Source organism: Lepidochelys kempii, chromosome 12 (assembly GCF_965140265.1).
Source record: "Lepidochelys kempii isolate rLepKem1 chromosome 12, rLepKem1.hap2, whole genome shotgun sequence".
NCBI classification, from domain to species: domain Eukaryota; kingdom Metazoa; phylum Chordata; order Testudines; family Cheloniidae; genus Lepidochelys; species Lepidochelys kempii.
In genome coordinates, this window is record NC_133267.1 from 43,081,715 (window position 1) to 43,108,923 (window position 27,209).

Genomic DNA, 27,209 nt, shown 5'->3' on the forward strand with positions numbered 1-27,209 from the left:
ATTTTCCTGATGCTTGCATGTACATCCTGATGTTGCCTTCTCCATATGCTTGATGTTAAAATGTTCATGAGGTTCTACTGGGAGTAGACTAAAGCCCTTAGAAAGTCTACCCAATCTAATTCTAGTTTGCTGAGCAGTGCTGTTCCAAGAGGTCCATTTCCACACTGTCCCTCTTTTTCACGTAGGTGCTCAGATACCAAGTTGATGGGTGGCAATATAAGAACCTAAATAGATTTTAGATATGTCCTGGCTGGCTTGAAACTAGAAGGGCATATCATGACTCACTTGATACAAGTAAGGCTGCCCCCAGGACCTGTCTTGTTTAATCTTTCCATCTGAGATATATTGTCATCCTCTGATGCTACAGAACCTGTTACTTTGATTCAATATCCAGGGAGGAATTCATCTGTCTTGCAGAACGTGATCTTCTTCTAGTGCTTGCTCGTGTCCATTCCATTGTAGGTGTGTGTGTGTGCTCGCCACATGCACCGGTGCCAGAAGTTGTTCCCTCAGTGGTATCTGTAGAGGACTGGCTCTGTCACTGCATGTGTATGCACCAGGGTGCCACCAGCTCCCCTCACCCTCAGTTTCTTGTTACCGCCAGTGACAGTCTCCTTGCCTTGGAAAGCCTATTTTTCTCAACTGTACCCAGTTGCGAACTTTTTTGTATCTAGGTGTTTTTAAATGGTTAGTTTTATAGTTCCCTTAGAGTAGTTTTTGTGTAGTTTGTTAGTCCCAAACGGGACTTAGCCTAGGGATGGGATGCCCCGGTCCCCAGGTTTCAAACCTTGTGACTGTTGCAAGAAACCCACGCCAGTCAGTGATCCCCATGGAAGCTGCTTGAAGTGCTTAGGGGAAACCCACGTTAACGACAAGTGTTGTATTTGCAAGAGTTTCAGACCACAGACCAAGAAGGAGTGGGACATTCGTCTCCGAGCACTCCTTATGGAGTTGACCCTTACCCTGGCTTCAGAGCTGACCAGGTTGGACACTGCTCCTAGCCCTGCAGCTTCGGTCTGGAGTACGCCACTGACACCGGCCACAGACGGGCGCCAATCCCCATCCCCAGTACCGGCTAAAAAGCAAAGAAAGGCTGGGAGGGAAGGAGAGAACCGGAGCAGAGCAAAGACCCATGAGGGGCAGCTCTTCCCCTCCAGATGGAGGTCAGGCCCCGACTCCTGCTCAGCGGCAGAGCCCACTCCAGGACCCGCCCACCACCCAAGGGAGTGGCAGAGGCACTTAGCACCTAGTGGTGCTATCACGCCATGAAAGACAACCTGTCCTTGCTGGTGCTGCCCATGCTGGCTACGACTGTACCCTGTTCAAGGGATAAACCTGCCTTGGGACCCTTCCAATGGTTCCCATCAGTACAGGACTGCTCCTCACTGCAGAAGGTGCCCCATCAAAGCTTGCCTGAGCAATGGCACCAGCCTGTGGACATGGACCAGCTGGCCTGCCAGAGTTCCTGGCGTCGGTCCAGGGACTTCAGGCAACGTTCCTCAGGTTCAAGGTGGCGATCGTCAGTGGGCTGGCGCAGACCCATAGAGGCACAGCAATAGTCCTCAGAGCCCTAGTGCTGAGAGCACCCGATCCGCTCGCCCAGTGCATGACACTGCGCGGGGTGGAGACACTGGTCCCTGGAGCCATGCCACTGATCGCCAGACCCCCAGTATGGCTTACCGCGAGCACATTGACTGTCTCTGACTCATCAGTCAATTCACTCATGCTCCCGCTCCCAAAGCATAAGGTGTAGATCGTTGGGGTTCTGTTGCAGATCGTCTGGACGATGACACCGGTCACTGAGATCACGGTACCGTGAGTCATCACCCTCTTACAGATTCTCAGCAGAGGCTCGGCCAGGGCCAATGGGATCGGTGTAGACAGGCGGCCTTGGTGCCGGCCTGGTCCCCCAGACATGTATCCCCCTCCTTGGGCTCCGACAGCGAGGAGGAAATCCTGCCTGTGGGCCAGGGCCTACTATCAGGGGCATTGGCATTACCCGCTGGGCCACCATTGGCAGCATGGCCACAGGGACAGTAGCCTGCCCCCTGGCAGCTCTGGAAGCCCTGGGGATTTCCCCAACCTTCTCAGGGGCTGAGGTCAGCATCGGGGGCATCTGACAAACGGCAACAGTCTCCCGTCCCTGGACTCGGACATGGAGTCAGAGCGGGCTCCCCAGGTCCAGCCAGCCTCGCGTGAGGCTCTGACGACAGAGTCGGCAGATTTGGCAGACCCACACATACCTGCCACCTCATCGTGTTCACCCGATGCGGCGATAGTGAGATCTTGTCACCCAGTTCCCCAGGACGATGCTGAGGCTCACCAGGAGCTCTTAAAGAGGGTGCCTCCAACTTGGGGCTGGAAGCCATGGAGTTGGCAGAGTGCTTGGACTTTTTGTTCGACGTACTCAGCGCGGCAGCTCCAGCCAGGGTGGCATTGCCTGTGCACGAGGGGGTGGCAAAAATCATGAAGGCCCTGTGGCATACACCTTCCTCACTGTCATCCATCTCCAAGTGGGCAGAGCGGAAATACTACATTCCCAGCAAGGGGTATGAGTCTCTTTATACCCACCCTGCCCCAAGCTCACTGATTGTGTCGGCAGCCAATGAGCATGACAGACAGGGCCAACCAGGATCGATGCCCAAGAACAAGCCTTCACTTCAGAACCACCGTATACAGTATTCTACAAGGAGAAGGTCCAGCTGCAGCCCCATCCAGCTTTTCTGCCTAAGGTGGTGTCCCCTTTTCATGTCAACCAGGATATCTTCCTCCCGGTTTTCTGTCCAAAGCCGCACTCGACCAATGAGGAGAGGCAGCTGCACACTCTGGATGTCCGGCGCGCCCTGGCGTTCTACCTGGAGTACACCAAACCTTTCTGCAGGTTGACCCAGCCCTTTATCGCGACAGCTGGTAGGATGAAGGACCTTCCAATGTCCCTCAGAGAATTTCAAATTGGATCACCACCTGCATCCGTACTTGTTATGAGTTGGCTCATGCTGTACCTCCACCAATAGTAAAGCTTCACTCAACTAGGGCTCAGTAGTTTTCGGTTGCCTTCCTGGTGCACGTCCCTGTCGAGGTCAACTGCAGGGCCGCAACATGGTCTGTGGTACACAAGTTCACAACGCATTATGCTATCACCCAGTAAGCCAGAGATGATGTTGGATTTGGCAGAGCTGTCTTGTAGTCGACACATCCATGAATTCCTATCTGCCTCTGGTGGTACTGCTTGGGAGTCACCTACAATGGAATGGACGTGAGCAAGCACTCAAAGAAGAAAAGACAGTTACCTTTTCGTAACTGGTGTTCTTTGAGATGTGTTGCCCATGTCCATTCCATGACCCACCCTCCTTCCCCACAGTTGGAGTTTCCGGCAAGGTGGAACAGAGGGTCAGGGGGAGCCGGTGGCACCCCTTACGGTGCATACGTGCACTACTCCAGAGGGTGCCGGAGCTGGTCCCCTACGAATACCACTGAGGGAAAACTTTGGCACTGGTGCATGTGGTGAGCACACATACAGAATGGACATGAGCAACACACCTTGAAGAACATCAGTTACGAAAAGGTAACTCTCTTTTTCTGAAGGAGAAGCCAAATTCACTTGTACCTTGAGTTTTGTTCATTTAGGGATGTCCTTTATTTGAGTTGAGATTTTTGATATTTTATTTGTTTGGATCATTTTGCTCACTATTGAAGGTTTAAACCTAGTTACATTTGTTATGTATAAAATAATACAGTCTGACCAGTTGTATATATGTACACATTCAAACCTGTCACTTGAAAAGAGCTAATTTCCTAAAGCTGAAAATTATTAGGAGCTGAATTGAATGGGAGGAAAAAGTTAAACGTAAGTGTGAATGATGATTGGAAGTTGTTTAAGAGAACTTTTCCAGATGCCCCAGATCCTCACAATTCTGCAATCAATAAAGCAGGCTTTGTCAGTTTAAAAAAGAACTCCTGGTAAAGAAGTGAAGTGAAAGCAGTAATAAAAAACTTGAACAAAAATGAAAATCTAACAAATTGAAAGAGAGGGAAGCTGATAGTAGTGATTGTATATTAAGCCATGAAGTATAGACACCTTATAAGAGAAGCTAAATGTATTAATGAAAAATAATTAGTCAGTAGGATTAATGACACAAGGAAAAATGTTTTACAGTGTATCAGGAATGTAAGAAATTATAGCAGAGGTATCTATTAATAGACAGGGACAATAAAATTGTTAATGTTGCAGAAAAGATGCGTTAAATGTTTCTGTTCTGTATTTGGGACAAAGCTGGTTGACACATTCAATTTACAGCAATAATGAAATACTTTATATTCCCATATATGTTAAATGATTGTAGTACAATTAATGCCAGTTATCATGGTTTTATGGAAAACAAGTCTTGTCAAACAAAGTTGATCATGTTTTTTGACGAGATTAAAAGTCTAACACATTTCTTTTGTCAACATAACATACTTTGATAAGGCATTGTACTATATAACATTTGCTATACAAAAAGTAACACATTAAATGGATCAAAAACTGGCTAAATGATAGATCTTGAAAAGTAATTGGGTGGCTGCCCCATTTACAATGGGGGGATTTCTTAGTGGGGTCCCACAGAGATGTAATGATTGTGACCCAATTCTATTCAATATCTTTTTCAATGATCTGAAAGTAAATGTAAAATCATTGCTGGTAAAATTTGCAGATGACACCAAAAGTTAGTGGATGGTAAATAAGGATAGGTCAGTCATTCAGTGCTCTCTGGATTGCTTGGTAAATAGGGTTTACTTGTATATCAAGTTTTAATATCCTTAAATACAATGTCATACATCTAGGAACCAAGAATGTAGCTCAAGCTTATAAGATTGGGAACTGTGGAATTTGGAAAGGAGTAACTCAGAAAAGGATTTAGAGTCATAGTGGAAAACCAGGTCAAGATGAGCTCATAGTGCAATGTGTTGGCTACGCAGGGGAATGTTGAGTAGAAGTAGGAAAGCGGTATTACCTTGGTATACAGCATTGGTGAAACCATTGCTGGAACATACTGTCCTCTTCTGGTGTCCACACTTCAACAAGGATGTTGAGAAATTGGAAAGGGTTCAGAAAAGTGCTATACAAATTATTTGAGGTCTGGTAAATCCATCTTACAGTGAAAGACTTAAGAAGCTTAATTTGTTCATTTTAAGAAAAAGATTTAAGGGCTTCTCAATCATGGTCTTTAAATACATACATTGGGAGAAGATTTTTTATAGTAGATGGCTCTTTAAGCTGTCAGACAAAGTCACAACAGGATCCAAAGGGTGGAAGTTGAAGCTAGACAAATTCAGATTAGAAATGAGAATTTTTAAAAGTTAAGGTGATTAATCATTGCAACAGCTCATCTAAGGATGTGATGGATTCTTCATCATTTGAAGTCTTTAGATCATGATTGGTCTTTCTGAAAGAGATGCTCTAGCTCAACCAGCAGTTATGGGCTTGTTGCAGAAGTTACCATTTGAAATTCTCTAGTCTGTGTTATGTAGGAGGTGAGACTAAATGATCATAATGATCCCTTCTGGCCTTAAAATCGACGAAGCTTGTTGTTTTAGAGAGACACTTTGTGTGACTTCCCCGCCCCCCCTTTTCTCCTTATTCAAATTGTTAGCCGTAGCGTAGTTCCTGCTGCCTGTTGTAGTTACGGGATGTTTTTTCTTTGGGAACATCCCCCAAGCTCTCTGTTCTCTAGGAGTGAGAATTCTGCATGGATGTGGGATCGTTCGAGAAGGGGGAATGACTTATCTTGTCACTCTAATTCTCTGAAGAAACCTTCTCGAAGGATTCTCTCTCATGTGCTCTCCTGCCAGCTGTATTTGAAAGGGAACTTTCTTAAAATGGGGTTTCTTTCATTTTTGTACATGATCTTTTTGAAGCATAATTTTTAAATCCTTTTTGATTTGTGACATGCTGCTCTTTTTTTTTCTTGGTGTCTCTGCTTTCTGCTCAGCCAGAAACTGTCTGAAAGATATGAATGGCAATCATTAGAATCCTGGGTGGTGCATGATCACCAGGGTGTGTCTTATGTGACCCCCGTCCTTAGCGATCAATAGGTTTAGTACTTGAAGTGTTCATCTATCTCAAACTAGGGATCACAGGCCCCAGGAGTGAGTCCTTGCCAGATGATATCTTCAGAGAAGCAGAAAGACCAAGTCGTTGCTCCTTTTGCACTGTAACTGTCATAAAAAAAAAAAAAAGTTCATTCTTTCATGTCCATACTAAACTCATTTCTTCTTGTGGATTGTATTACTAGGAGGCTGGAGCCCACAGAGAAACCCCTTCAGATTGTGTACGAGTACTTGGCTGGGCTCGGCTTTGAGAATCTTGTGAGAATACAGGAAGAGGCAGCAAACTCTGATCTCAGCTGCATGATTCGCTTTTACAATGGTAAGGATTTGCATATAACAGGTCACATCAGACACCTAACATGTATCACTGGATACTGCTTTTAGAAATAAGCTGCCAAGGTTACTAAGAGAAACATTTTACAACTCAGATCTTTTGTTCTCTCAAGAGAGCATTTGTTGCATGGTTTGGGATGAAACAGACCCTTAGGGAGTGATGTTTTGGCTTATATCTTTATTTTTAATATTTGTATTACCATAGTGCCACAAAGCTGCGCTGCACAAAGCGTTAAACATTTGAAGATGCAATTCCTGCCCTGAAGAGTTTACAATGAAAATGACCCTTGAATCAAGGGAAAAGAGGGATGCAGTAAAATACTTGTTTATAATTTTAAAAAGTGCAAAGTGCCAGCTAACCCTGTCTGACCCCTAAGTCTTCATTAGTCAGCTGATATAAGTGAATCACAGAGGTGAGTTTCGAGAGCTTTGGAGGAATGGGTATGATGGCCTTATGGATCGAGTTGGGGAAGGTGATGCATGCCATAAGGGTTAGCATGGAAGAAGGCATAGTAGTGTTCATAGAATCATAGGACTGGAAGGGACTTCGAGAGGTCATGTAGTCCAGTCCCTTGCACTCATGGCAGGACTAAGTATTATCTAGACCATCCCTTATGGGTGTTTGTCTAACCTGTGCTTAAAAATCTCCGATAATGGAGATTCCACAACCTCCCTAGGCAATTTATTCCGGTGCTTAGCCACCCTGAGAGTTAGGAAGTTCTCCCTAATGTCCAACCTAAACCTTCATTGCTGCAATTTAAGCCCATTGCTTCTTGTCCTATCCTCAGAGGTTAAGAAGAACAATTTTTCTCCCTCCTCTTTGTAACAACCTTTTATTTACTTGAAAAATGCTATCATGCCCCCCACCCAGACTTCTCTTTTCCAGACTAAAGAAACCCAGTTTTTTCAATCTTCCCTCGTAAGTCATGTTTTCTACACCTTTAATAATTTTTGTTGCTCTTCTCTGGACTTTCTCCAATTTGTCCACATCTTTCCTGAAATATGGTGGCCAGAACTGGACACAATGCTCCAGCTGATGCCTAATCTGCATGGAGTAGAGCAGAAGAATTACTTCTTGTGTCTTGCTTACAACACTCCTGCTAATACATCCCAGAATGATGTTCACTTTTTTTGCAACAGTGTTACACTGTTGACTCATATTTCAAGTAAGAAGCTGCCAAATAGGCGGAAGAGACTGGCATGATTGATTGAACAGGAAGACTGGCGGTGAAGCAGTAGGAGGTGGTAGGTGCAGAAGAAGAAGAGAATGAGGAAAACTGTTAAAATTAAAGGGTTACTTGATTTTCTAATGCATTAACTGCTTCTCCTCTTTATGTATTTCAGGGAAAGTTTAAAATGTTTCATGATAGTCTGCAGTGGGCCACACTTAACTATTTTATATTGAAAAAGGAAAACCAGGGTAATTAATTTAATCCTTTGGACCTGGGACCCACCACCTTACCAGTACCACAGGAAGGAACAATGTTCAAGATAGGAGATAGTGAGGGTCTGGCCAATGGGTTTATGCTGTTTGGACAGAAAGAAGAGGGTGGATCATAATGTAATCTAGGAAGTAATAGTATATTTTAAACACAGTCTGGATTTGTGAGGTGAAAGAGGGAGGAATCAGAGAAGGTGACTGAGAAAGATATCATTAGTGACAGAGTGGAGAGGGCTTGGGAGGAAATATCAGGAATTTGTTTTTGAGTGTGTTAAACATCACCTGGCAGTTTAACATTCAGAAGGAGATGACATACAGGCAGAGATGCCACTCAAGTGATGGATTTATGACATACAGGCAGAGCCTGGAGGCAGACAGTCAGGAGTGGAGAGGTATCTCAGAGTCTTTGGCAAAAGATGGTAGTTGAAACTGTGTAGCTGAGTAAAATCACCCACAAAGAGATCATAAAGGAAAAAGAGGAGAGGACTGAGGATAGAACTTTGGAGGACCATATAGAAAGTGACAGAAGAGGATCAATTAAAATATGCTGAAGGAGTGATCTGAGAGATAGGAGAATCGTGCAAAGACAGTCGCAAAAGTCAAGACGGTAAGATTTCAAGGAGTGTATGGTTGAGAGTGTCAACCAGAAGAAATGTCAGAGGATGAGGATTGAGTACAGGCCCTGGATTTGGGTCAAGAAAAGTCAGAGGAAACATTGCTGAGAACAGTTTTGGTGGAGTCACTTCACTCATGTGGGGCAACACCTCCAAGAGGGCACAACAGCAGGCTTGCAACGATTTTACTGATTTCTTCCCCCATCCTCATCCCTACAAACTTGTGACTGTTGTTTCCCTTATTCCCTTTCCTGTTTCCTTCAGGTGTTAGGGGCAATTCCTTTTCAGGTGGTAACAAAGTCCAACCATCAGGCCAACCATCAGGCCATAGGGGTCGTAAGAACACGAATGGGGGAAGCTGCTGGTAGAGAGCCTTCTATGCTGGCCAGTAAGGTAGGTACAGAGATACTAGTATGATGAACTTGCTCACAATGAGGACCTGCAGGACTGGTTAGTGGCATGGTCACAGGGACCTGGGAGCCTTAAAGGGCAGGGAACTTACTAGACTGGCTGTAGAATAGATTCAGAGAGCATGAGGTGGGGGCTATCTCTAAACTAGCCGCGAGAGGATGGAGATCAGGGTACTTCCTAGACTAGCTAGATGAATATAGGAATCTGTAAGTGTTTGTAAGGGAATCTTCTGTGCTCTGGCAGCAGCTCAGCTGCCAGTAGAAAGATAGTGTCTTGCTGAGTCACCATGCTGGGCACTGAGGTCATGGTGTAATAGATAACAATGAATATTTTAGCCCAGTGGGATGGACACAGCATAAGGAAGGAGAGGCATTTTGTGTCCTGGGGATTTGCCTTGATTGCAGCCATTGCAGACCACCAATGCACCAGTGCAAACTGGCTGCTTGTTGGTAGTGCTACCTGTAGTTATAAGACTGTTTCTTCTTCGAGTGTTGGTCCCTATGTGGATTCCAAACACGGGGTGCACTTGTGCTCCATGTGCCAGAGCTGGAACTGTTCATAGTAGTGTCCATTGATCTGCATGTGTGTCGACCACGTAGGGTGTCCAAGGCTTTAAGATGCTGTGTGGGTCAACGCCGCTCCAGTTCCCTCTTACTGCCACGTGGCCAGAGTTGGAACCCCTGTTCCTCAGTGCTCTTAGCTCTCTAAGAGGAGTTCTTTTTCCCTTACCTGGGGACGATGCACTGGCAAGCTGGCTTCAAGAACTGTGCTTTGTGCCATCACTCCTTTTCAGTGAGCGACAAGCACACTCATTGTCTTTACTGTCTTGGCGAAGCCCACATAGTCTCTCTTTGTTCCATCTGCCGCTCATTTCCATCCAGGACTCAAGCAGCTTGTGAACTTCCCCTCCAGAAATATCTGATGGAGGAGGTGATGCAGCTGTCTGTACAACCAGACCTGGCTCCACCAGACGTGCCACAACAGCGCCTGCCACTGGCAGTGAGTGCTTTGCTAGACCCATCTTGTGTGGTACCTGTGGCACCGCTGCACCCACCAAAGCCCCACCATGTGCACAAGAAGCATGGGCACAAGGGCGGCTCCCCGACGGGGACTACCTCAAAATGCAGCGTTACCTCCCTGAGCCATGTTAGGTTGGGCAAGAAGTTGCGCTTAGCTGTGAATACTCCTGCTCCAAAAAAGGCTCATACGGTGCACTGATCCAAGCGCCGTGGTACATCGCAGGCTCCTCTGCTGCCTCTTCAATATTCTCCCTCTGCTGCCTTGTCTGCTCCGGCACCTGGGCCACTTCCTTCATCCTTGGACTGGACCTTCCAGCCTGTCCTTCCTGGTCGCGCACGCTCCAGGGCAATTATCTCCCCTGACACCAACGTCTCAGCTCATGCTGCCCTTGGTCGGCTCTTCCCCACACTCCGGACCGCCACCTATTTCGAGACTCCCCTCTCCAGTGGATGAGTCCCCCGTGCTCCGTCCTTCTCCACTAGCACTGGTGACAGACAAACCCCTTCTACTTGTCGACCATCCTCTTGGACCTCGTCTTGCACCGATGGCTCCACTGACATTAACATCTCCTCTTCTGCTGGACCCTTCTTCTGAATCTGAGTGGTCCTCCGACCTGGACACTGATGCCTGATGATCTCTACACCTGGCCCTACTGCCCATTTGGGACACCTACCATGATTGTGGGATGCACTGCCCACATCACCTGCCATCTCCCATCCACACTGCTCCCTTCCACATGGAGCCTCTGATGTTCCCACTCCGTCGGCACAATCAGCACCTGTGGTTCCCATGGGTGCCTCCCTCATTCCACCTGCCCCCCACCACCTGATGACTATGCCCAATACCACAGCTTGCTCCACTGTATGGCTGCTGTGCTTAATCTTTCTCCAGCCTCTGGGACCTTCCCATACCAACTTGCCCATCCACGACATCATTTTGCAGCCAGCCCAGGCTGTTTGATACATGCCAGCCTCCTGCGCCCCTATGCTGAAGCTGGTGGATCGCCGCTACTTCATGCCCTCTAAGGGTATGGACGTTCTCTTTACCCACTTGCTGCCCAAATCCCTGGTTGTCCACACAGCCACTAAGCGCACCCATCAGCAGGACTTTAAATCTGCCCCCTCCTGACGACACTGCCAAAAAGCTGAACCTACAAGGCCACAAGGTGTATTTGTCCGTGGATCTTCAATTCCACGTTGACAGCTACCAGACTATCCTTGCCAAGTAGGATTACCTGTCCAATTTTAAGCTAGCAGATTTTCAGGATTTCCTCCCTCTGGAAAAGCAGAAGGACTTTCAGCATCTGTTGGATGAGGGCAAATTGGTGGCCAAGGTACCTCTCCAAGCTGCTGTTGATGCCACCGACACTGCGTCATGCTCCTTGGTGTCCGGAGTAGTGCTCCGCCTTGATTCTGGCTCCAATCTAGCAGTTTCCCTAAAGAGGTCCAGACAACCCTTGAGGACCTTCATTTTGACAATCATAAATTATTTAGTGACAAGACCGCTGAGTCTCTCTACTTCCTCAGGGACTCCTGCGCCACCCTCCTGTCTCTGGGCATTTATACTCCAGCCCCGATCCTCTGAAACCAGAACTGCTTTATTAGCAATGAAATATGCTAAAGTTTCAAATTATTCATTACAAATCAGTGAGCTCTAACTCCACCAATTGCCTACAGTAAGAACTTCTATCTCCAGAACTTATTCTTGGGATCTTTACTCATCACCCCTTGTTCCTACCAAATGGGACAAGCACTAGTGGATTCTTTATTCCCCATGGAGTTGCCTGTACAGCTGCCTCTGTCTTCAGTGGCTATGGCTGCAGGGCCACCAGTTTGTCCTGTTCCCCTAATACGTGAGTCGAGTCAGCTTCTCACCCCCCTCTCAGAGAAAATAGTCCCACTGAATGGAGGTGATCTCATGATCACCTTTTTTATGCAGAGATTACTGGAAATGAGCCTCACACACACATACACCTCTGTTCCCTTGGGCCTGAGTACCAAGGCACCTCCTTACAGTAGCAGCCTTGTCTCATTGTAGATACAACCTAAACCAGCTTCTCCCATCAGCAAAAGTAATCCTCTTCCCTGAGAGGTGGTAGCTAGGTTGACAGAAGAACTCTGTCTCCACATGGATGTAAGCAATCTTAAAAATGCCACTCAGGTGATGGATTTTTCACACCCTACATAAACTTCTTCAAACCTTGTGGGTCATCAAGGAGTCACCGAGAAAGGAAGGCAGAGAAGAGACCTAGCAGTTCATAACCACTAGAAGCAGGAGGTCACGGCAGCATTTTACGTAGTAGGCTGGGGCTACCAGAGAAAAGAGGACTGGGAGGAATTCCACACAGCTAAAAGTTTCCAATTGATACCAGGTGCTTAATGTGGAAACTTTGGAAGATACCTCTCAAGATCGAGCAGGTCTAAGGGAACAGAGATGTATGGAACACACGTCTATGGTAGCTCAGCCCAACCTGTAAGAAAATCATGCTTACCCACAGGGTTCTCAACCATCCAAGGAGATCCTTGTTGGAGATTCAATACGGAGAAGAACCAAACCAACATTCTGCAAGGGACACGTGGACAACAGGACAGTGTGTTGCCTTCCTGGAGCCAAGACATAAGACGTCACTCTAAGATTGGATAAACTTCTGCAGTCAACAGGCAAAGATCCACTGGAGATGGTTCATATTGGCACTAATGACATTGTATCAAGGGATATCTCACAGATATTAGATGACTTCGGGGAACTCAAAAGTGTGCTAAAGAAGAAGAATGTCCAAGTAATCTTTTATGAGATCCTTTCTGTCTCATGAGCAAAGGAAGACAGAAGATTCTGGAAGTGAACCACTGGCTAGGTAAGAGGTGTAGGGGTTTTGGGTTTGTGGAACATTGGTCACCTTCCTTGGGGAGAGGGGCTTGTATATTTTGGATGGCCTCCATCTCAGTAGAAGGCGGGGACCAATCTCCTTGGGAACAGGCTGGCTAGAATAGTGAAAAGGGGGCTAAATGAATAGCAAAAGGGGAGGGTAAAAAGAGGGAAGATAAGAGTGCTCATCACAAAATTGAGATGTTGAGAAGAAAATCAAGGAACCAAAGGACATGAAGAGAAGAAATACTTTAATTGCTAATACACCACTGCTCAGAGCCTTAGTAACAAGAGGAATTGGAATTGCTCATTTATGAGCATAAATTTGATCTTGTTGATATTACTTGAAACCTGATGGGAAGATTCACCTGACTGGAATGTTAGAATCAATGGTTATAACCTATTTAGAAAGAAATGAGTGAGCAAAAGGGATGGGGGAGTGACACTGTCAAAAAAGACATGACTTGTTTCCAAGTCACTGATAACTGATAGCTGCTTTCAACTACCTGAAAGGGGGTTCCAAAGAGGATGGCTCTAGACTGTTCTCAATGGTAGCAGATGACAGAACGAGGAGTAATGGTCTCAAGTTGCAGTGGGGGAGGTTTAGATTGGATATTCGGAAAAACTTTTTCACTAAGAGGGTGGTGAAACACTGGAATGCGTTACCTAGGGAGGTAGTAGAATCTCCTTCCTTAGAGGTTTTTAAGGTCAGGCTTGACAAAGCCCTGGTTGGGATGATTTAACTGGGAATTGGTCCTGCTTCGAGCAGGGGGTTGGACTAGATGACCTTCAGGGGTCCCTTCCAACCCTGATATTCTATGATTCTATGATTCTATGATTCTAACTCACAAGAAAATCATCTTGAATGCTTATGGATCAATGTCCTAACATGTAAAGCATAAGATGGGGTATCAGTTGGTGTCTGCTACAGACCATCCAATCACACTGGAGAACACGATGACCACCTCCTTATGCTCCTATCTATAACGCGTAGGAAGAAAAGCTGTGTGATCATGAGGGACTTCAATTTGGGTGCCACATGCTGGAGGTCTCATGCTGCCAGCATTAAAACATCCTTGGAATTTCCAACATTATTGATGACAATTTCTGTACTCAAAGAGTTTCAGCTTACATAGGGGAATTCTTTTAGACTTGTCCTATCAGATAAAGGAACTGATCACAGAACTAAAAATTAATTGTAGCTTAGGTGCTAGAGATAATGACTTGATCACATTTATAATGTGCAAGCAGAATAAAATCCCCCCCAGTAATAGATATATACTTGGTGCTTTAATAGTGCCAATTTCACAAAGCGGAAGTTAAGTATGAGCCAATCAAGTGGGAGGAAGTATTTAATCAGAAAAATGTGAATGATAATTGGTGATCATTTAAGAACACATTACTAGATGCCCAAAAAGCCACAATTAAGGAAGAGGGCTGTACTGATTAAAAAACTGACCTGGTTTAGACAAGGGGGAGTGAAGACATATATAGACAAATAGAGTAAAGAGAAGTTGATAGTAATGAATATACATCAGAAGTTAGGAATTGTAGTAAGTTGAAAAGAGAAGCAAAGGGACACAAGGCAAAATCAGTAGCATTAAGGACAATGAGGAGTTTTAAAAATATATTAGGAACAAAAAGAATCCTGTCAACAGTATTGGTCCATTACTAGATAGAAATGGTAGAATTATCAATAATGTAGAAAAGACAGATATGTTCAATAAATATTGTTCAGTATTTCGGGAAAAACAGATGATATAGTCTCATCATCTGATGGTAATAACATTGTTTCCTTTCCACTAGTATCTCTGGAGGATGTTAAACTGAAGCTACTGAAGTTAGACATTTTTAAATCAGCAGATTAAAATAACTTGCATGCAAGAACTGGCTGAGGAGCTTGCCGAACCATTAATGTTGATTTTCAGTAAGTTTCGGAGCATTGTGGAAGTTCCAGAAGGCTGGAAGAAAGCTAATATTGTGCCAGTTTTTAAAACGGGTAAACAGGATGCCCAGGGTAATTACAAGCTTGTCAGCCTGACATCAATCCCGAGTAAGAGAATGGAGTAGCTGATATGGGACTCAATTAATAAAGAATTAAAGGAAGGTAATGTAATTAATGCAAATCAGTGGGTTTATGGAAAATAGATCCTGTCAAACTAACTTGATGCTTTTGTCAACCAAACTTTTAGTTTCATAAAAAAAATAGTGTTGATATAACATTTGACTTGGCATCACAAAACATTTTGCTTAAACTAGAACATATAAAAGTAAGATGGCACACATTAAATGGATTAAAAACTGGCTAATTGATAGGTCTCAAATGTAAATGTGTACGGGGAATGATCATTGAGTGGGTTTTTTTCTGGCCACGATTGGTTCTTGGGCCTATCCTATTTAACATTTTTGTCGATGACCTGGAAGAAATTATAAAATCATCACTCATCACTCAGTTTGCAGATGACACATTAATTGATGGAATAGTAAATAATGAAGACATGTCACTGATTCAGGATGATCTGGATCACTTGGTAAACTTGGCGCAAGGAAACAATATGAGTTTTAATCCAGCTAAATGTAAATATATACATCTAGGAACAAAGAATGTAGGCAATATTTACAAGACGGGTGACTCTATCCTGGGAAGCAGTGACTGAAAAAGATTTGGTTGTCATGGTAGATAATCAGCTGAATGTGAGCTCCAAATGTGATGCCGTGGCCAGAAGAGTTAATGCAATCCTGGAAGACATAAAGAGTGGAATCTCAAGTAGGAGTAGTCATTATTTTATCTCCATATTTGGCACTGGTTCAACCACTGCTAAAATACTGTGTCCAGTTCTGCTGCCTACAATTCAAGAAGGATGTTGATCAATTGGAGAAGGTTCAGAGAAGAGCCATGAGCATGAGTAAAGGATTGGAGAACATACCTTAGGGCAGTGACTCTCAAACTTTCCAGACTGTACCCCTTTCAGGAGTCCAGGAGAGCTGGCTGTATTTCAAGGAATCCCTTTTGAGGTTACAGGGACAAATCATCCCGATGTGTCGAAAGAATAGTAAATATGGCAGGCGACCAGCTTGGCTTAACGGTGAAATCCTAGCGGATCTTAAACATAAAAAAGAAGCTTACAAGAAGTGGAAGGTTGGACATATGACCAGGGAAGAGTATAAAAATATTGCTCGGGCATGTAGGAATGAAATCAGGAGGGCCAAATCGCACCTGGAGCTGCAGCTAGCGAGAGATGTCAAGAGTAACAAGAAGGGTTTCTCCAGGTATGCTGGCAACAAGAAGAAAGCCAAGGAAAGTGTGGGCCCCTTAATGAATGAGGGAGGCAACCTAGTGACAGAGGATGTGGAAAAAGCTAATGCACTCAGTGCTTTTTTTGCCTCTGTCTTCACTAACAAGGTCAGCTCCCAGACTGCTGTGCTGGGCATCACAACATGGGGAATAGATGGCCAGCCCTCTGTGGAGAAAGAGGTGGTTAGGGACTATTTAGAAAAGCTGGACGTGCACAAGTCCATGGGGCCGGACGAGTTGCATCCGAGAGTGCTAAAGGAGTTGGCGGCTGTGATTGCAGAGTCATTGGCCATTATCTTTGAAAACTCGTGGCGAACGGGGGAAGTCCCAGATGACTGGAAAAAGGCTAATGTAGTGCCCATGTTTAAAAAAGGGAAGAAGGTGGATCCTGGGAACTACAGGCCAGTCAGCCTCACTTCAGTCCCTGGAAAAATCATGGAGCAGGTCCTCAAAGAATCAATCCTGAAGCACTTAGCGGAGAGGAAAGTGATCAGGAACAGTCAGCATGCATTCACCAAGGGAAGGTCATGCCTGACTAATCTAATCGCCTGCTATGATGAGATTACTGATTCTGTGGATGAAGGGAAAGCAGTGGATGTATTGTATCTTGACTTTAGCAAAGCTTTTGACACGGTCTCCCACAGTATTCTTGTCAGCAAGTTAAAGTAGTATGGGCTGGATGAATGCACTATAAGGTGGGTAGAAAGTTGCCTAGATTGTCAGGCTCAACGGGTAGTGATCAATGGCTCCATGTCTAGTTGGCAGCCGGTATCAAGTGGAGTGCCCCAAGGGTCGGTCCTGGGGCCGGTTTTGTTCAATATCTTCATAAATGATCTGGAGGATGGTGTGGATTGCACTCTCAGCAAATTTGCGGATGATACTAAACTGGGAGGAGTGGTAGATACGCTGGAGGGCAGGGATAGGATACAGAGGGACCTAGACAAATTGGAGGAATGGGCCAAAAGAAGTGGTTCCAGAGAGGATGGTTCTAGACTATTCTCAGTGGTAGAAGAGGACAGGACAAGGAGTAATGGTCTCAAGTTGCAGTGTGGGAGGTTTAGGTTGGATATTAGGAAAAACTTTTTCACTAGGAGGGTGGTGAAACACTGGAATGCGTTACCTAGGGAGGTGGTAGAATCTCCTTCCTTAGAAGTTTTTAAGGTCAGGCTTGACAAAGCCCTGGCTGGGATGATTTAATTGGGGATTGGTCCTGCTTTGAGCAGGAGGTTGGACTGGATGACCTCCTGAGGTCCTTTCCAACCCTGATATTCTATGATTCTATGATTTGTCTTGCACACCCCAAGTTTTGCCTCACTTAAAAACTACTTGCTTATGACATCAGACATAAAAATACAAAAGTGACACAGCGCACTATTACTTTCTCATTTTCATATAATTATTAAATAAATAAATAGGAATATAAATACTATATTTGTAGTGTATAGTATATGGAGCAGCATAAACAAGTCTTGTATGAAATTTTAGTTTGTACTGATGTCACTAGTGCTTTTTATGTAGCCTGTTGTAAAACTAGGGAAATATCTAGATGAGTTGATGTACCCTCTGGAAGACCTCTGCTTACCCCTTACAGTGATAGACTCAAGGAGCTCAATCTATTTAATTTAACAAAGAGAAGGTTAAGGAGTGGCTTGATTACAGTCTATAAGTATCTACATGGGGAAGAAATAATGGTCTCTTTAGTGTACCAGAGAATGGTATAACATGATTAAGGTTAAGATTTTATCACAGTTATTTTTAGTAAAAGTTACAGACAGGTCATGGGCAATAAAAATTCACGGAAGCCTGCAACCTGTCTGTGACTTTTACTGAAAATAATGGCGAGGGTCTGACAGGAGGTGGAGAGCCTGAGCCCTACTGCAGGAGGCAGGGGCGTCCAGCACCTGTTGCAATGGTGGCGGCTGACAGCTCCGTAGGCCCCGCCACAGCCAGAGTGGCTCAGACCTCTGGGTGCCCCCATGGCGGTCAACAGCTCCAGGTGCCCATGGCAGCTAATGACTTCAGGGCCTCTTCTGCTTGCAGAGGCTGAGAGCTCCAGGGCCCCCACCTGCTGACAATAAATTATCTAGGTAGACCCTTTGGTCTCCTCTGGGATGACAAAAAGAAAAGGAGTACTTGTGGCACCTTAGAGACTAACCAATTTATTTGAGCATAAGCTTCCGTGAGCTACAGCTTACGAAATCTTATGCTCAAATAAATTTGTTAGTCTCTAAGGTGCCACAAGTACTCCTTTTCTTTTTGCGAATACAGACTAACACGGATGCTACTCTGAAATCTGGGATGACAGTTATGCTTCCATGGAAGTCTCTGTGCCCAGACCAGAGTAGCCTGATGCAGTAGGTTGGAGAGTCTGGGAAGCTTTTTATAAACACGAGTTTCCATGTGTTTCAGATTGCATATTGGTAGCAGGTATGCATGTCAGACTTAAAAATGGCAAGCACTACTAACATTTTAAACTAGGATGTTTGAAAACAGTTTCTGCTTCATTTACAAGATAGCGCCTGGGATCGGATTCTGTATTTCTGCTCAGACTTTGACAAGGAAAGAAAAAGAGTAATATTTAAGCCTACAGATGCACGAGGTCACTGTTTTGAAATCAGAAAATAAGTATCTAGTTACCAAGCCTTTCCCTTTAATTGGGATGTCTCTACATTACTTATTTAATGTGATTTGTGATTTAAGCATCTACCTAAGATTTTGCCAAATGACTCCAACAACCTCCTGCTCAGCCCTTTCCAAGAAAACAAGTGAGCCTTGCAATGCGCCCTGAATGTCAACAGGTTTCAGCTGATTTGGGCAAGGGTTATGCATGGGTCAATTTGCAGGTTCAGGGCCCTGCATGAAAAACACCTTGACCAAGCTATATGCTCTTTTAAACCACCTGTATCATAACTCAGGTACGTCTGATTGCAGCTGAAGCAGAGACCTGTGGGTGAGAAATGCCTGTTTTATGAGCAGTTGGCCTTAATGGAGACAGGATATGAACTGTCTGGTGACAGTGGAAGGCAGTGGGCTACAGGAGGAGCCCAGGGATTCCATTGAGAAGCTGTAAAAGTGGCAAAGAGTCCTGTGGCACCTTATAGACTAACAGACGTATTGGAGCATAAGCTTTCATGGGTGAATACCCACTTCATCAGATGCATGTATTCACCCACAAAAGCTTATGCTCCAATACATCTGTTAGTCTGTAAGGTGCCACCGGACTCTTTGCCATGTTTACAGATCCAGACTAACACAGATACATTTAGAAGCTGGATATTGTCTGTGCAATGATGCTTGTTATTTCCCACCTGCTAAGGGAAGGCTAAACACATGGTCATCTAAAATCAATATGTATTGTCTCTTTCATTCAAAAGAGGGTGTGGGATTGTTCTGAGTGAGTTTCCATAAATATCTCAGAAGTGTCTGAGGCTAATGTGATGTTGGCAGGGTCAATCTCCTAATGCCATTAGAACCAGTTTTAGTACATTCACAATGCCTGCTTTAATGAAGGCTTCCCTCTTTCCTTTGTTTTCTTCTTCTTTGTAGGATGAGTGGCTGAGTGTTGTTTTGGGTTTCTAGTTTCATGAGGTTGTGGGGCAAGGTGAGGCTCATTCAATTTAGCCTCACCTCAGTGATTTTGGTATCAAAATAGGAATGTAATACAGTGTCTTCTATGCAGAGTCCCTCAAACCCAGAAAAGGATGTTCCGCTTGCATTAGAACTACTTATATTATGGAACCATATCAGTACAAAACTGGCAAACAGAACTAATATTTTCAAATCTTTAGTGATGTTTGTAAGTCTCCATTCCTGATTTCTAGACATTGTTTTAAATGTCTTGGAATATTTTTACTCCTACAATACGATATTTTATGTACAACTACTATGTTTTCACTTAGCAAATTAACTGAATAGCCCATATATCAGCATTAAGAAGTTTACCCTTTCCAAAATTCTGTATTTGTATTCCATGCTTCTGATTGCAACCCAAATTAATTTATGAATTTTTAAAATTTTAAATCAAGGATTTTTCCTGGCAGAAAGGCATCCTTCCTGAACATCTGCCACCCTGTAGAATGTGAAAGCTACAGGTGCCTTTCTTTTCCTAACCTCGAGAACCATTTGTCAGTTACTTTAAGAGCCTTCTTAAACTGGTATTTTTAAATAAAGAAAAACCAGCTTCCTGCATTGTGCACTTGGATTGGCATAGAAGAGCAAAGGTACTCAGATATTATAGTGATGGGCACCATCTAAGTACCTATATCAATGGTTTAACTTTTCCTGTTTACAATGAATTGTAATGGATGTGCCAAGCCCCATCCTGTGCAAATTAGAAGTGTGGTGCTCTCATAAATTCTAACAGCTATGCCTCCAGAACTTGTCAGGATTTTATAAAACAACAATACACATATGTGATACCTCTTTATTTAACAGTATATTCAGATCTCTACACCATATACAAGACGTCAAGAGAAACGTTCCATTTCCCAGTACCTATAGATGAAATATTATGCCACGCACAAATCAAGGTTTGAATAACTAACTTTCAGGCTACTGAAGATGAAAAATGACCCTGCAAAAGGAATTGTGGCAAAAACAAACAAACAGACACAAAGCATTTTAAAAACTCCCCAAAATGCAAGAAACACAAGTACTAAGAAAGCAGGAGAGAGATCTTGTGGCAGAATTTTACTAGAAAACATGTTTAATTATTTTAAATTCTTATTGTATCAAAAGTTGAATTAATTCTTATTGTATCAAAAATTGAATTAAATTAGCCTTTCATATGTCTTAGCGAACCAGAATTCATTTTTAAGTTCGTTTAACTAGAAAACTGTAACTTCGCTACATCTTTGATTTCTTTCTCAAAGGAAAAATTGGTTAACTAATACTAACACATTAGGTATTTCTGTTATGCTTTTGATGTGCATGTTACTTTGCAGACAGCCTAGTTCTATGCCCCAAAGAGCTTGTATTCTAAGTTAAACAATGACATATCAAGGAAGAGGATTTTTTTTTTAATGCCATCATAGTTTATCTCCAAACATACTGTCGCCTCTTGGCCTGAGTAGTTAGCAGTATGTGGGGTCTTGCCAAGTTGTTTCTATTAGGAAGAGAAATTGATGGTAGAAGTCAGATATTTCTTTGATGCAAAGAATGTACAAAGTTCTCTTTCTGTGTACACTACAGGAACAAACAGCAGCAGACCAGTTTCCTTGCTCATAAATTCCAAGCCTGCCTTTCCATCCAGTTTTGTGCCCCAAGGAATTCTGTCTCTGTTCCCTCTGAGGGCCATGCTCATGCCTGTTTCTCTGGCTTTCTTCTGGCTTTCTGGTTGCTTTGTGTCTTTTCCACTCATGCAAACACAGCTGCAACCAATCAGCGCCCCCTGCCTTTGCAATCAGTCCCCAAGGAAACTCCTCATTTGCCTTGAGTTCTGGCTAAAGCCTTCCCACGTGGCCCAGTGCCTTGGACAGTGGTTTCAGCAATCTTACTCTGTAAAGGAGCTTAATTGCATTTCCATTTAGCCTGAATGAAGGATGGCTAGTATGCCTATCAGCTTTAATGATGTCTGTGATTGTATGTAGATCAGGCAGGCTTGTCTGCAGCCATTAACATCTTCAAGCATAACAATACAGTATATAATAATTAATCTCTCTACAAAATATTTGTAAATATTATTGCATTGTTTATTACAGGCTGTTTATCCTGCAAATGAGACTCTGTTCTCAGTGTACCACTATTTACTCTACCTTGACTTCCCTGCTCTTGTCTGTTTTAATCGCTGAGATTGCATGTGGTTTTTTGGTGCTAATTATCCCCATAAGATGGAAATGAAGAAGCCAGTGAAAAGTAGATGATAAAGTGCAATTTTCTTTTCAGAAAAGCCATGTCAAGTGGAGCAACTAGACCGAATCCTTCTGTCTGGGGTCTATAATGTGCGCAAAGGGAAGACGCAGTTGCACAAGTGGGCAGAACGCTTGGTCATTCTCTGTGGCACCTGCCTCATCGTATCCTCAGTGAAGGATTGCCATACAGGAAAGATGCACATTCTGCCTCTTGTCGGAGGGAAGGTGAGGCTCTTGGGCCTAACTGGTTCTTTGTTAGTTTCCTGTAGGTAAGATGTGAGAATGAAGGGGCCAACAGGATTTATAAGTCAGTCTAGGCCTCTTTAGTGAGTTTCTGTGTTAAGATGTTTGAATACATCTGCCTGACTCCTCTCTGCTTATTTACTAGGCAATCTTTAGTTTAATAAAACAGTGAAAGGAATGCAGGTTCTTTGCTTCGGCCAAAAATTACATGATACTTTTACGTGTATTGGTTCTGTCCAGCAATTTAGCACAACCCAGAAGTAATTACTTATTGGGTGTGTTCCATAAGTGCTGGAACTATGGGTTTTGGGTGTGCTACTACACTCCCTGGGTTGAAGTAGTATAACAGACGAAATACCTGGTTTCTACGTTCAGCACCCCTACTGTAAAAATTGTTCCAGCACCACTGGTCTGTTTCAACGGAGGGGTTCTGAAACGGAGTTTTTGCTGTATATCAGCCAGAGGGGACTAACTTGACTGTACTTTGTGGAGTGTCTTATATTGGTTTTGTGTAACATCCCCACTCCCTGCATTTCAGATTGTGTAATTGCTAGAATTTAGACTGGGCTATTTTTGTTCTTATTTCTCCCATTTCAGGTGGAAGAAGTGAAGCGTCGGCAGCACTCACTTGCTTTCAGCTCTGCTGGTGCACAGGCTCAAACCTACCATGTTTGCTTTGAAACGCTGGCAGAGTACCAGAGATGGCACCGGCAGGCATCCACGGTGAGGCCCAATAATCTGTAGGTGTGGGTGCTCTGATACAGGGCAAGAGGAAAGAAAGCTTGGAGAATTTTGGAACAGGCTTACTCTTGAGACACAGCTTCTAACTCGAGTTCTTAGAGAGTACCAAGATCACCTGTGGGCTTCCTTTGAACTATGACATCTGTGGGGTGGAGGCTACTTAGCCACTGCATGTCTCTCTGATCTGCTGGATGCTTCATTTCAGCATTCCACCAGGCTGCAGCAGCTATGCAGCAGTTATGAGCTGTAGTTCTGCGCTATCCCACACTGATAGCACTATTGATATTAACCAAGCATCTGAAGTTTTTTGCAGTCTTCAAAACTAATCCCAGAGACAAACTTCTCTTTCTTCCCAGCTACAGCAGTCTATAAGTCCTTCCTACTGCCTTGGCTGCATCCACCTGAACAACATTTTTGTTTAACCAAAAGCCAAGAGTTTACCAGGATTCAACAAAGAGTAGATGTTATACAGGTAGTAAGGACGTCCACAGTCACATTAGATAGGATTAAAAAATAGGATGTAAATCATCAAGCTTCAGTGCATGAACCAGTCTTTAACTGCCAGGTGATGTTTCTCTTAGAGGGTTTCTTGCATCTTCATCTGAAACGTATTGTCCACTGTCAAAGATAGGATTCTGGACTAGATGGAGCACTGGTCTGATTCACTATGATGATTCCTGTGTACTACATAGCATGTTTATTGGTGATTGGTGGACTGTGCTAACTCAGGACTTAGATAGTAACAGCTTCTGATGTGAAATACAGGTTAAGAGATAATGTCTTATATTTGCTTTGGCTGTATAAAATATCCCATTTCTCCATGCTAGATTTTCTGTGTGTTTGGCTTGCATTTGTTGTTTTTTGCATTGATTGGTCTGAATGCTAACAAAGGCTTCTTGTGTAAAGTGTATGGCTTCCACCATATATGCCAATGTATACATGTTTTCACTACTAAAGACTTTGCTCTTATCTAGTATAATAATTTGTGAACATAATGCAGAAACTGCAGCTGATACAGAGTGCAGCTGTCTGCCTCTTCCATTGGCTTCCAGTTTGCTTCCACTGCCAGTTTAAGGCAGAGGTTGCAATTGTCAAAGCAGTTAACAGATCGTTCCCCAGTGTAGTAGGGGCTTGTCGGCACTGGACCTATCTGCTGCCTCAGTTTAGCTCCTTTCTCTCTCTCCCTCTAGTCAAACCACCTTAGTTGGTGCTTTTAAATTACTCTCGCCTTATGGGGTCTGGTTTACTCTCAAAATAACAGTTAGCCCACCCTGCTTTTCCAGGCTCACCAGTTCCTTTTAGACTTTTCCAGTGCTCAATAGTCCTTCCAGTTGTTTACCAGGGTTTTGCCCTCTTTCCAGAGCTTCCTGGTCCTTTATAATCCTGTCCCAGCTGAGATTTTCTTCCAGCAAATCTCTCAGCTGAGGTTTTTTTCATAGTTACAGAATCCAAGGCTAGAAGGGAGCACTGAGATCATCTAGTCTGGCCACCACCTTCCCAGCAGGCTTCTCCTCCCTGCAGGTTCTTTTCCCTCTGCCTGGGAACTGTGGAAAATTGTTTCTATCCTGATTTCATTGGAGTCTTCCTAACAGAACACAAGCTGCCCTTATATCTCTCAGCATGCCCTTTTACATAGCCACATGACCTTCCTATTCCCTCAGACCCCTCACTTGAAAAGCAATTCTGTGAAAGGGGGCCAGTCTTGGAATGAGTGCATGTGCATCCCAGGACCAGTGCCTTGTTATACCCAGTTGCATAAGAGACCAAATATCAATCTTTGAACTGCCAAGAAAGTTTTGCTCCTGTGGGACAGTGCAGATCATAAAGCCCAAAGCGAAGCACATGAGTGCTGGGGACAAAGTACTCTGAGTCAAAGGGATATGGCTGCAGAATGAACTTCCAAAGGAGACTGGTTGTTTGCAGGGTCTGAGCACCTCTAGGAAATATTGCAAAACCTTATTCATTTATAGTACCTTTCCAGCATAAAAAGAATGACATTCACAACACTCCAAAAACAAGCAAACAGAAGAACATAAGGACGGCCATATTGGGTCATCTAGCCCAGTATCTTGTCTTCCGACAGTGGCCAATGCCAGGTGCTTCAGAGGGAATGAACAGAACATGATAATCAAGTGATCCATCCCCTGTGGCCCATTCCCAGCTTCTGGCAAACAGAGGCTAAGGACATCATCCCTGCCCGTCTTGGCTAATAGTCCTTGATGGATCTATCCTCCATGAACTTGTCTAGTTCTTTTTGAACCCTCTTATAGTCTTGGCCTTCGCAACATCCTCTGGCAAAGAAACCCTACTGGGTACTCACTGGTTCCATTCTGTCTGATGTTGAAGGTGCTCAGATATTATGCTGACAGGCAGCGGCACTAAAGCCTAAGATAAGTTAGATATTTGTCTCACCCTGGATTTCCCCTGCAGTTTAAGTTGGCTGGTATTCTGAATCAAAAAATGTATACAAGTCAGAGCAGTCCCTTTCCTGTGCCCTTTTCCATGCTTGTGTATGTGCCTGCCAACAGGAATGTACAGTAGCAACATACAGGCCTGGGATCAAATCCTAAACACTGTATGTAAACCTGCCCCGGGTGGGCTGAATTTGCCTCTGATAGATATCTGAGGGGTTTCATTTTCTTGTGCTTTGTTAGCACTTGTCTAGCATGTCCTGCCAATAAACTTTCATTGAATTGAACTGGAAAGAAAATTGTAAATGTAGCTGTAACTCTGTTGCCCTTTTCTTTTTTTCAGGTGGTGTCTCAGCGACTCAGCACAGTTGATCTGTCTTGTTATAGCCTTGAGGAGGTACCTGAGCATCTCTTCTACAGTCAAGACATCACCTACCTCAACCTGCGACACAACTTTATGCGACTGGATGGATCAGGGGGTCTTGACTCTCTTTGCAGGTCTGCAGAGAACTATTTTCTGTTACATTTTGGGGTACGGGAATATACAGTCAGGCGAGGAGGCAGGAATATACTGAGGGTCCATGGTCCTTGTGGAAAGTTGGCATACTGGTAAGAGATTGGTCTTTGGGGGGTATCTGGCTACCTCAAGGTGATGAAGACTAGGAAATATAATTTTTGTCTTCATTCACTGTTCAACTTCCAGCAATTTACAGTATGTACAAGCTGTCCTTCCACATGTTCCTTTCATTTTAAGGATGATTGTGCTGAACCTTGTGTGGTGATATGCTATTACATAGAGAAGATATGGTGGTGATTATAATGCCATTTACTAAACAGTCTGGCAGCATTGTTAGATATAAGAACAAATGCTGAGGGAGAATATGAGTAAAAGCTTGTACTAAGGAATGCAAGTATAAAAGAAGCCTGTTTTAATTAGTCTTTAATGCTGTCGCAAATTCAGAATTGGCAGTGTCTGCAAGACTCCAGCTTTACACTGGGAACTTGTAATTATCCATTTACTGGGTAGTGGGAGATGCATGATGGATCGTACGCTAGGTGCAACTAGCTCCAATAAGTAGGCGAGTGTAGGGACCCAATTAGACCTAAAAATAAGAGAAATTAAAAAACAAATCCCAAAATAAATCAGACTCCGTTGTAAAGGATGGAGCGGGGCAGTCTTTCTTCCTGCAGGTCTCTGCATTCTTTTACTTGCTAACAGGGGGTTCTGGCAGTCACTTTGTGAAATATTGAAAGCCAACTGGTGTCCAACAGCAATATAATCAAATAGCTGTGTTCTTCTTCGAGTGCTTGCTCATATCGAATCCCATTAGGTGTGAGCGCACCGCATGCACGATTGTCGGAGAAATTTTTACCGTAGCAACACCCAGTGGGTCGGCTGTGGAGCCTCCTGGAGTGGTGCCTCTTTGGCGCTGGATATATACCCAAGCTGACCCAGCGCTCCCTCAGTTCCTTCTTACCGCCCGTTACGGTCGTTGGAACTGTGGAGCGCGACTTTGTTGTTCTCCACTTTCCCTAACATTCTCTTTTTCCCGTTATACATTATAGTTATTCCTTCCCTGGATCCTGGAGACTGGTTTGCCGCCCTCGACATGAAGGACGTGTACTTCCACATAAAGAAAAGGAGTACTTGTGGCACCTTAGAGACTATCAAATTTATATGAGCATGCTCAAATAAATTGGTTAGTCTCTAAGGTGCCACAAGTACTCCTTTTCTTTTTGCGAATACAGACTAACATGGCTGCTACTCTGAATACTTCCACATAGTGATTCATCCGGTGCACAGACGTTTCCTACACTTTGTGATCAACCGCAAACACTGTCAGTTCACAGTCCTTCCTTTTGGCCTTTCCACGGCCCCCAGAATATTCACCAAAT

General features: G+C 44.0%; 1 protein-coding gene across 4 annotated transcripts in view; it reads left to right on the top strand.

The window, feature by feature from the left end:
- PHLPP2 (PH domain and leucine rich repeat protein phosphatase 2) overlaps nucleotides 1–27,209 on the top strand; it is a 143,093-nt gene that overhangs the window by 25,859 nt on the left and 90,025 nt on the right. For all 4 annotated transcript variants that reach the window (XR_012154557.1, XM_073308382.1, XM_073308384.1 and 1 more), the window contains 4 exons: nucleotides 6,276–6,409; nucleotides 21,953–22,143; nucleotides 22,759–22,884; nucleotides 25,657–25,811. Coding sequence is in view for 3 of the 4 variants with exons in the window: in XM_073308382.1 (XP_073164483.1) it covers nucleotides 6,276–6,409; nucleotides 21,953–22,143; nucleotides 22,759–22,884; nucleotides 25,657–25,811 (606 nt within the window). In the remaining variant the exon portion in view is untranslated. The remainder of the gene's footprint in view (nucleotides 1–6,275; nucleotides 6,410–21,952; nucleotides 22,144–22,758; nucleotides 22,885–25,656; nucleotides 25,812–27,209) is intronic.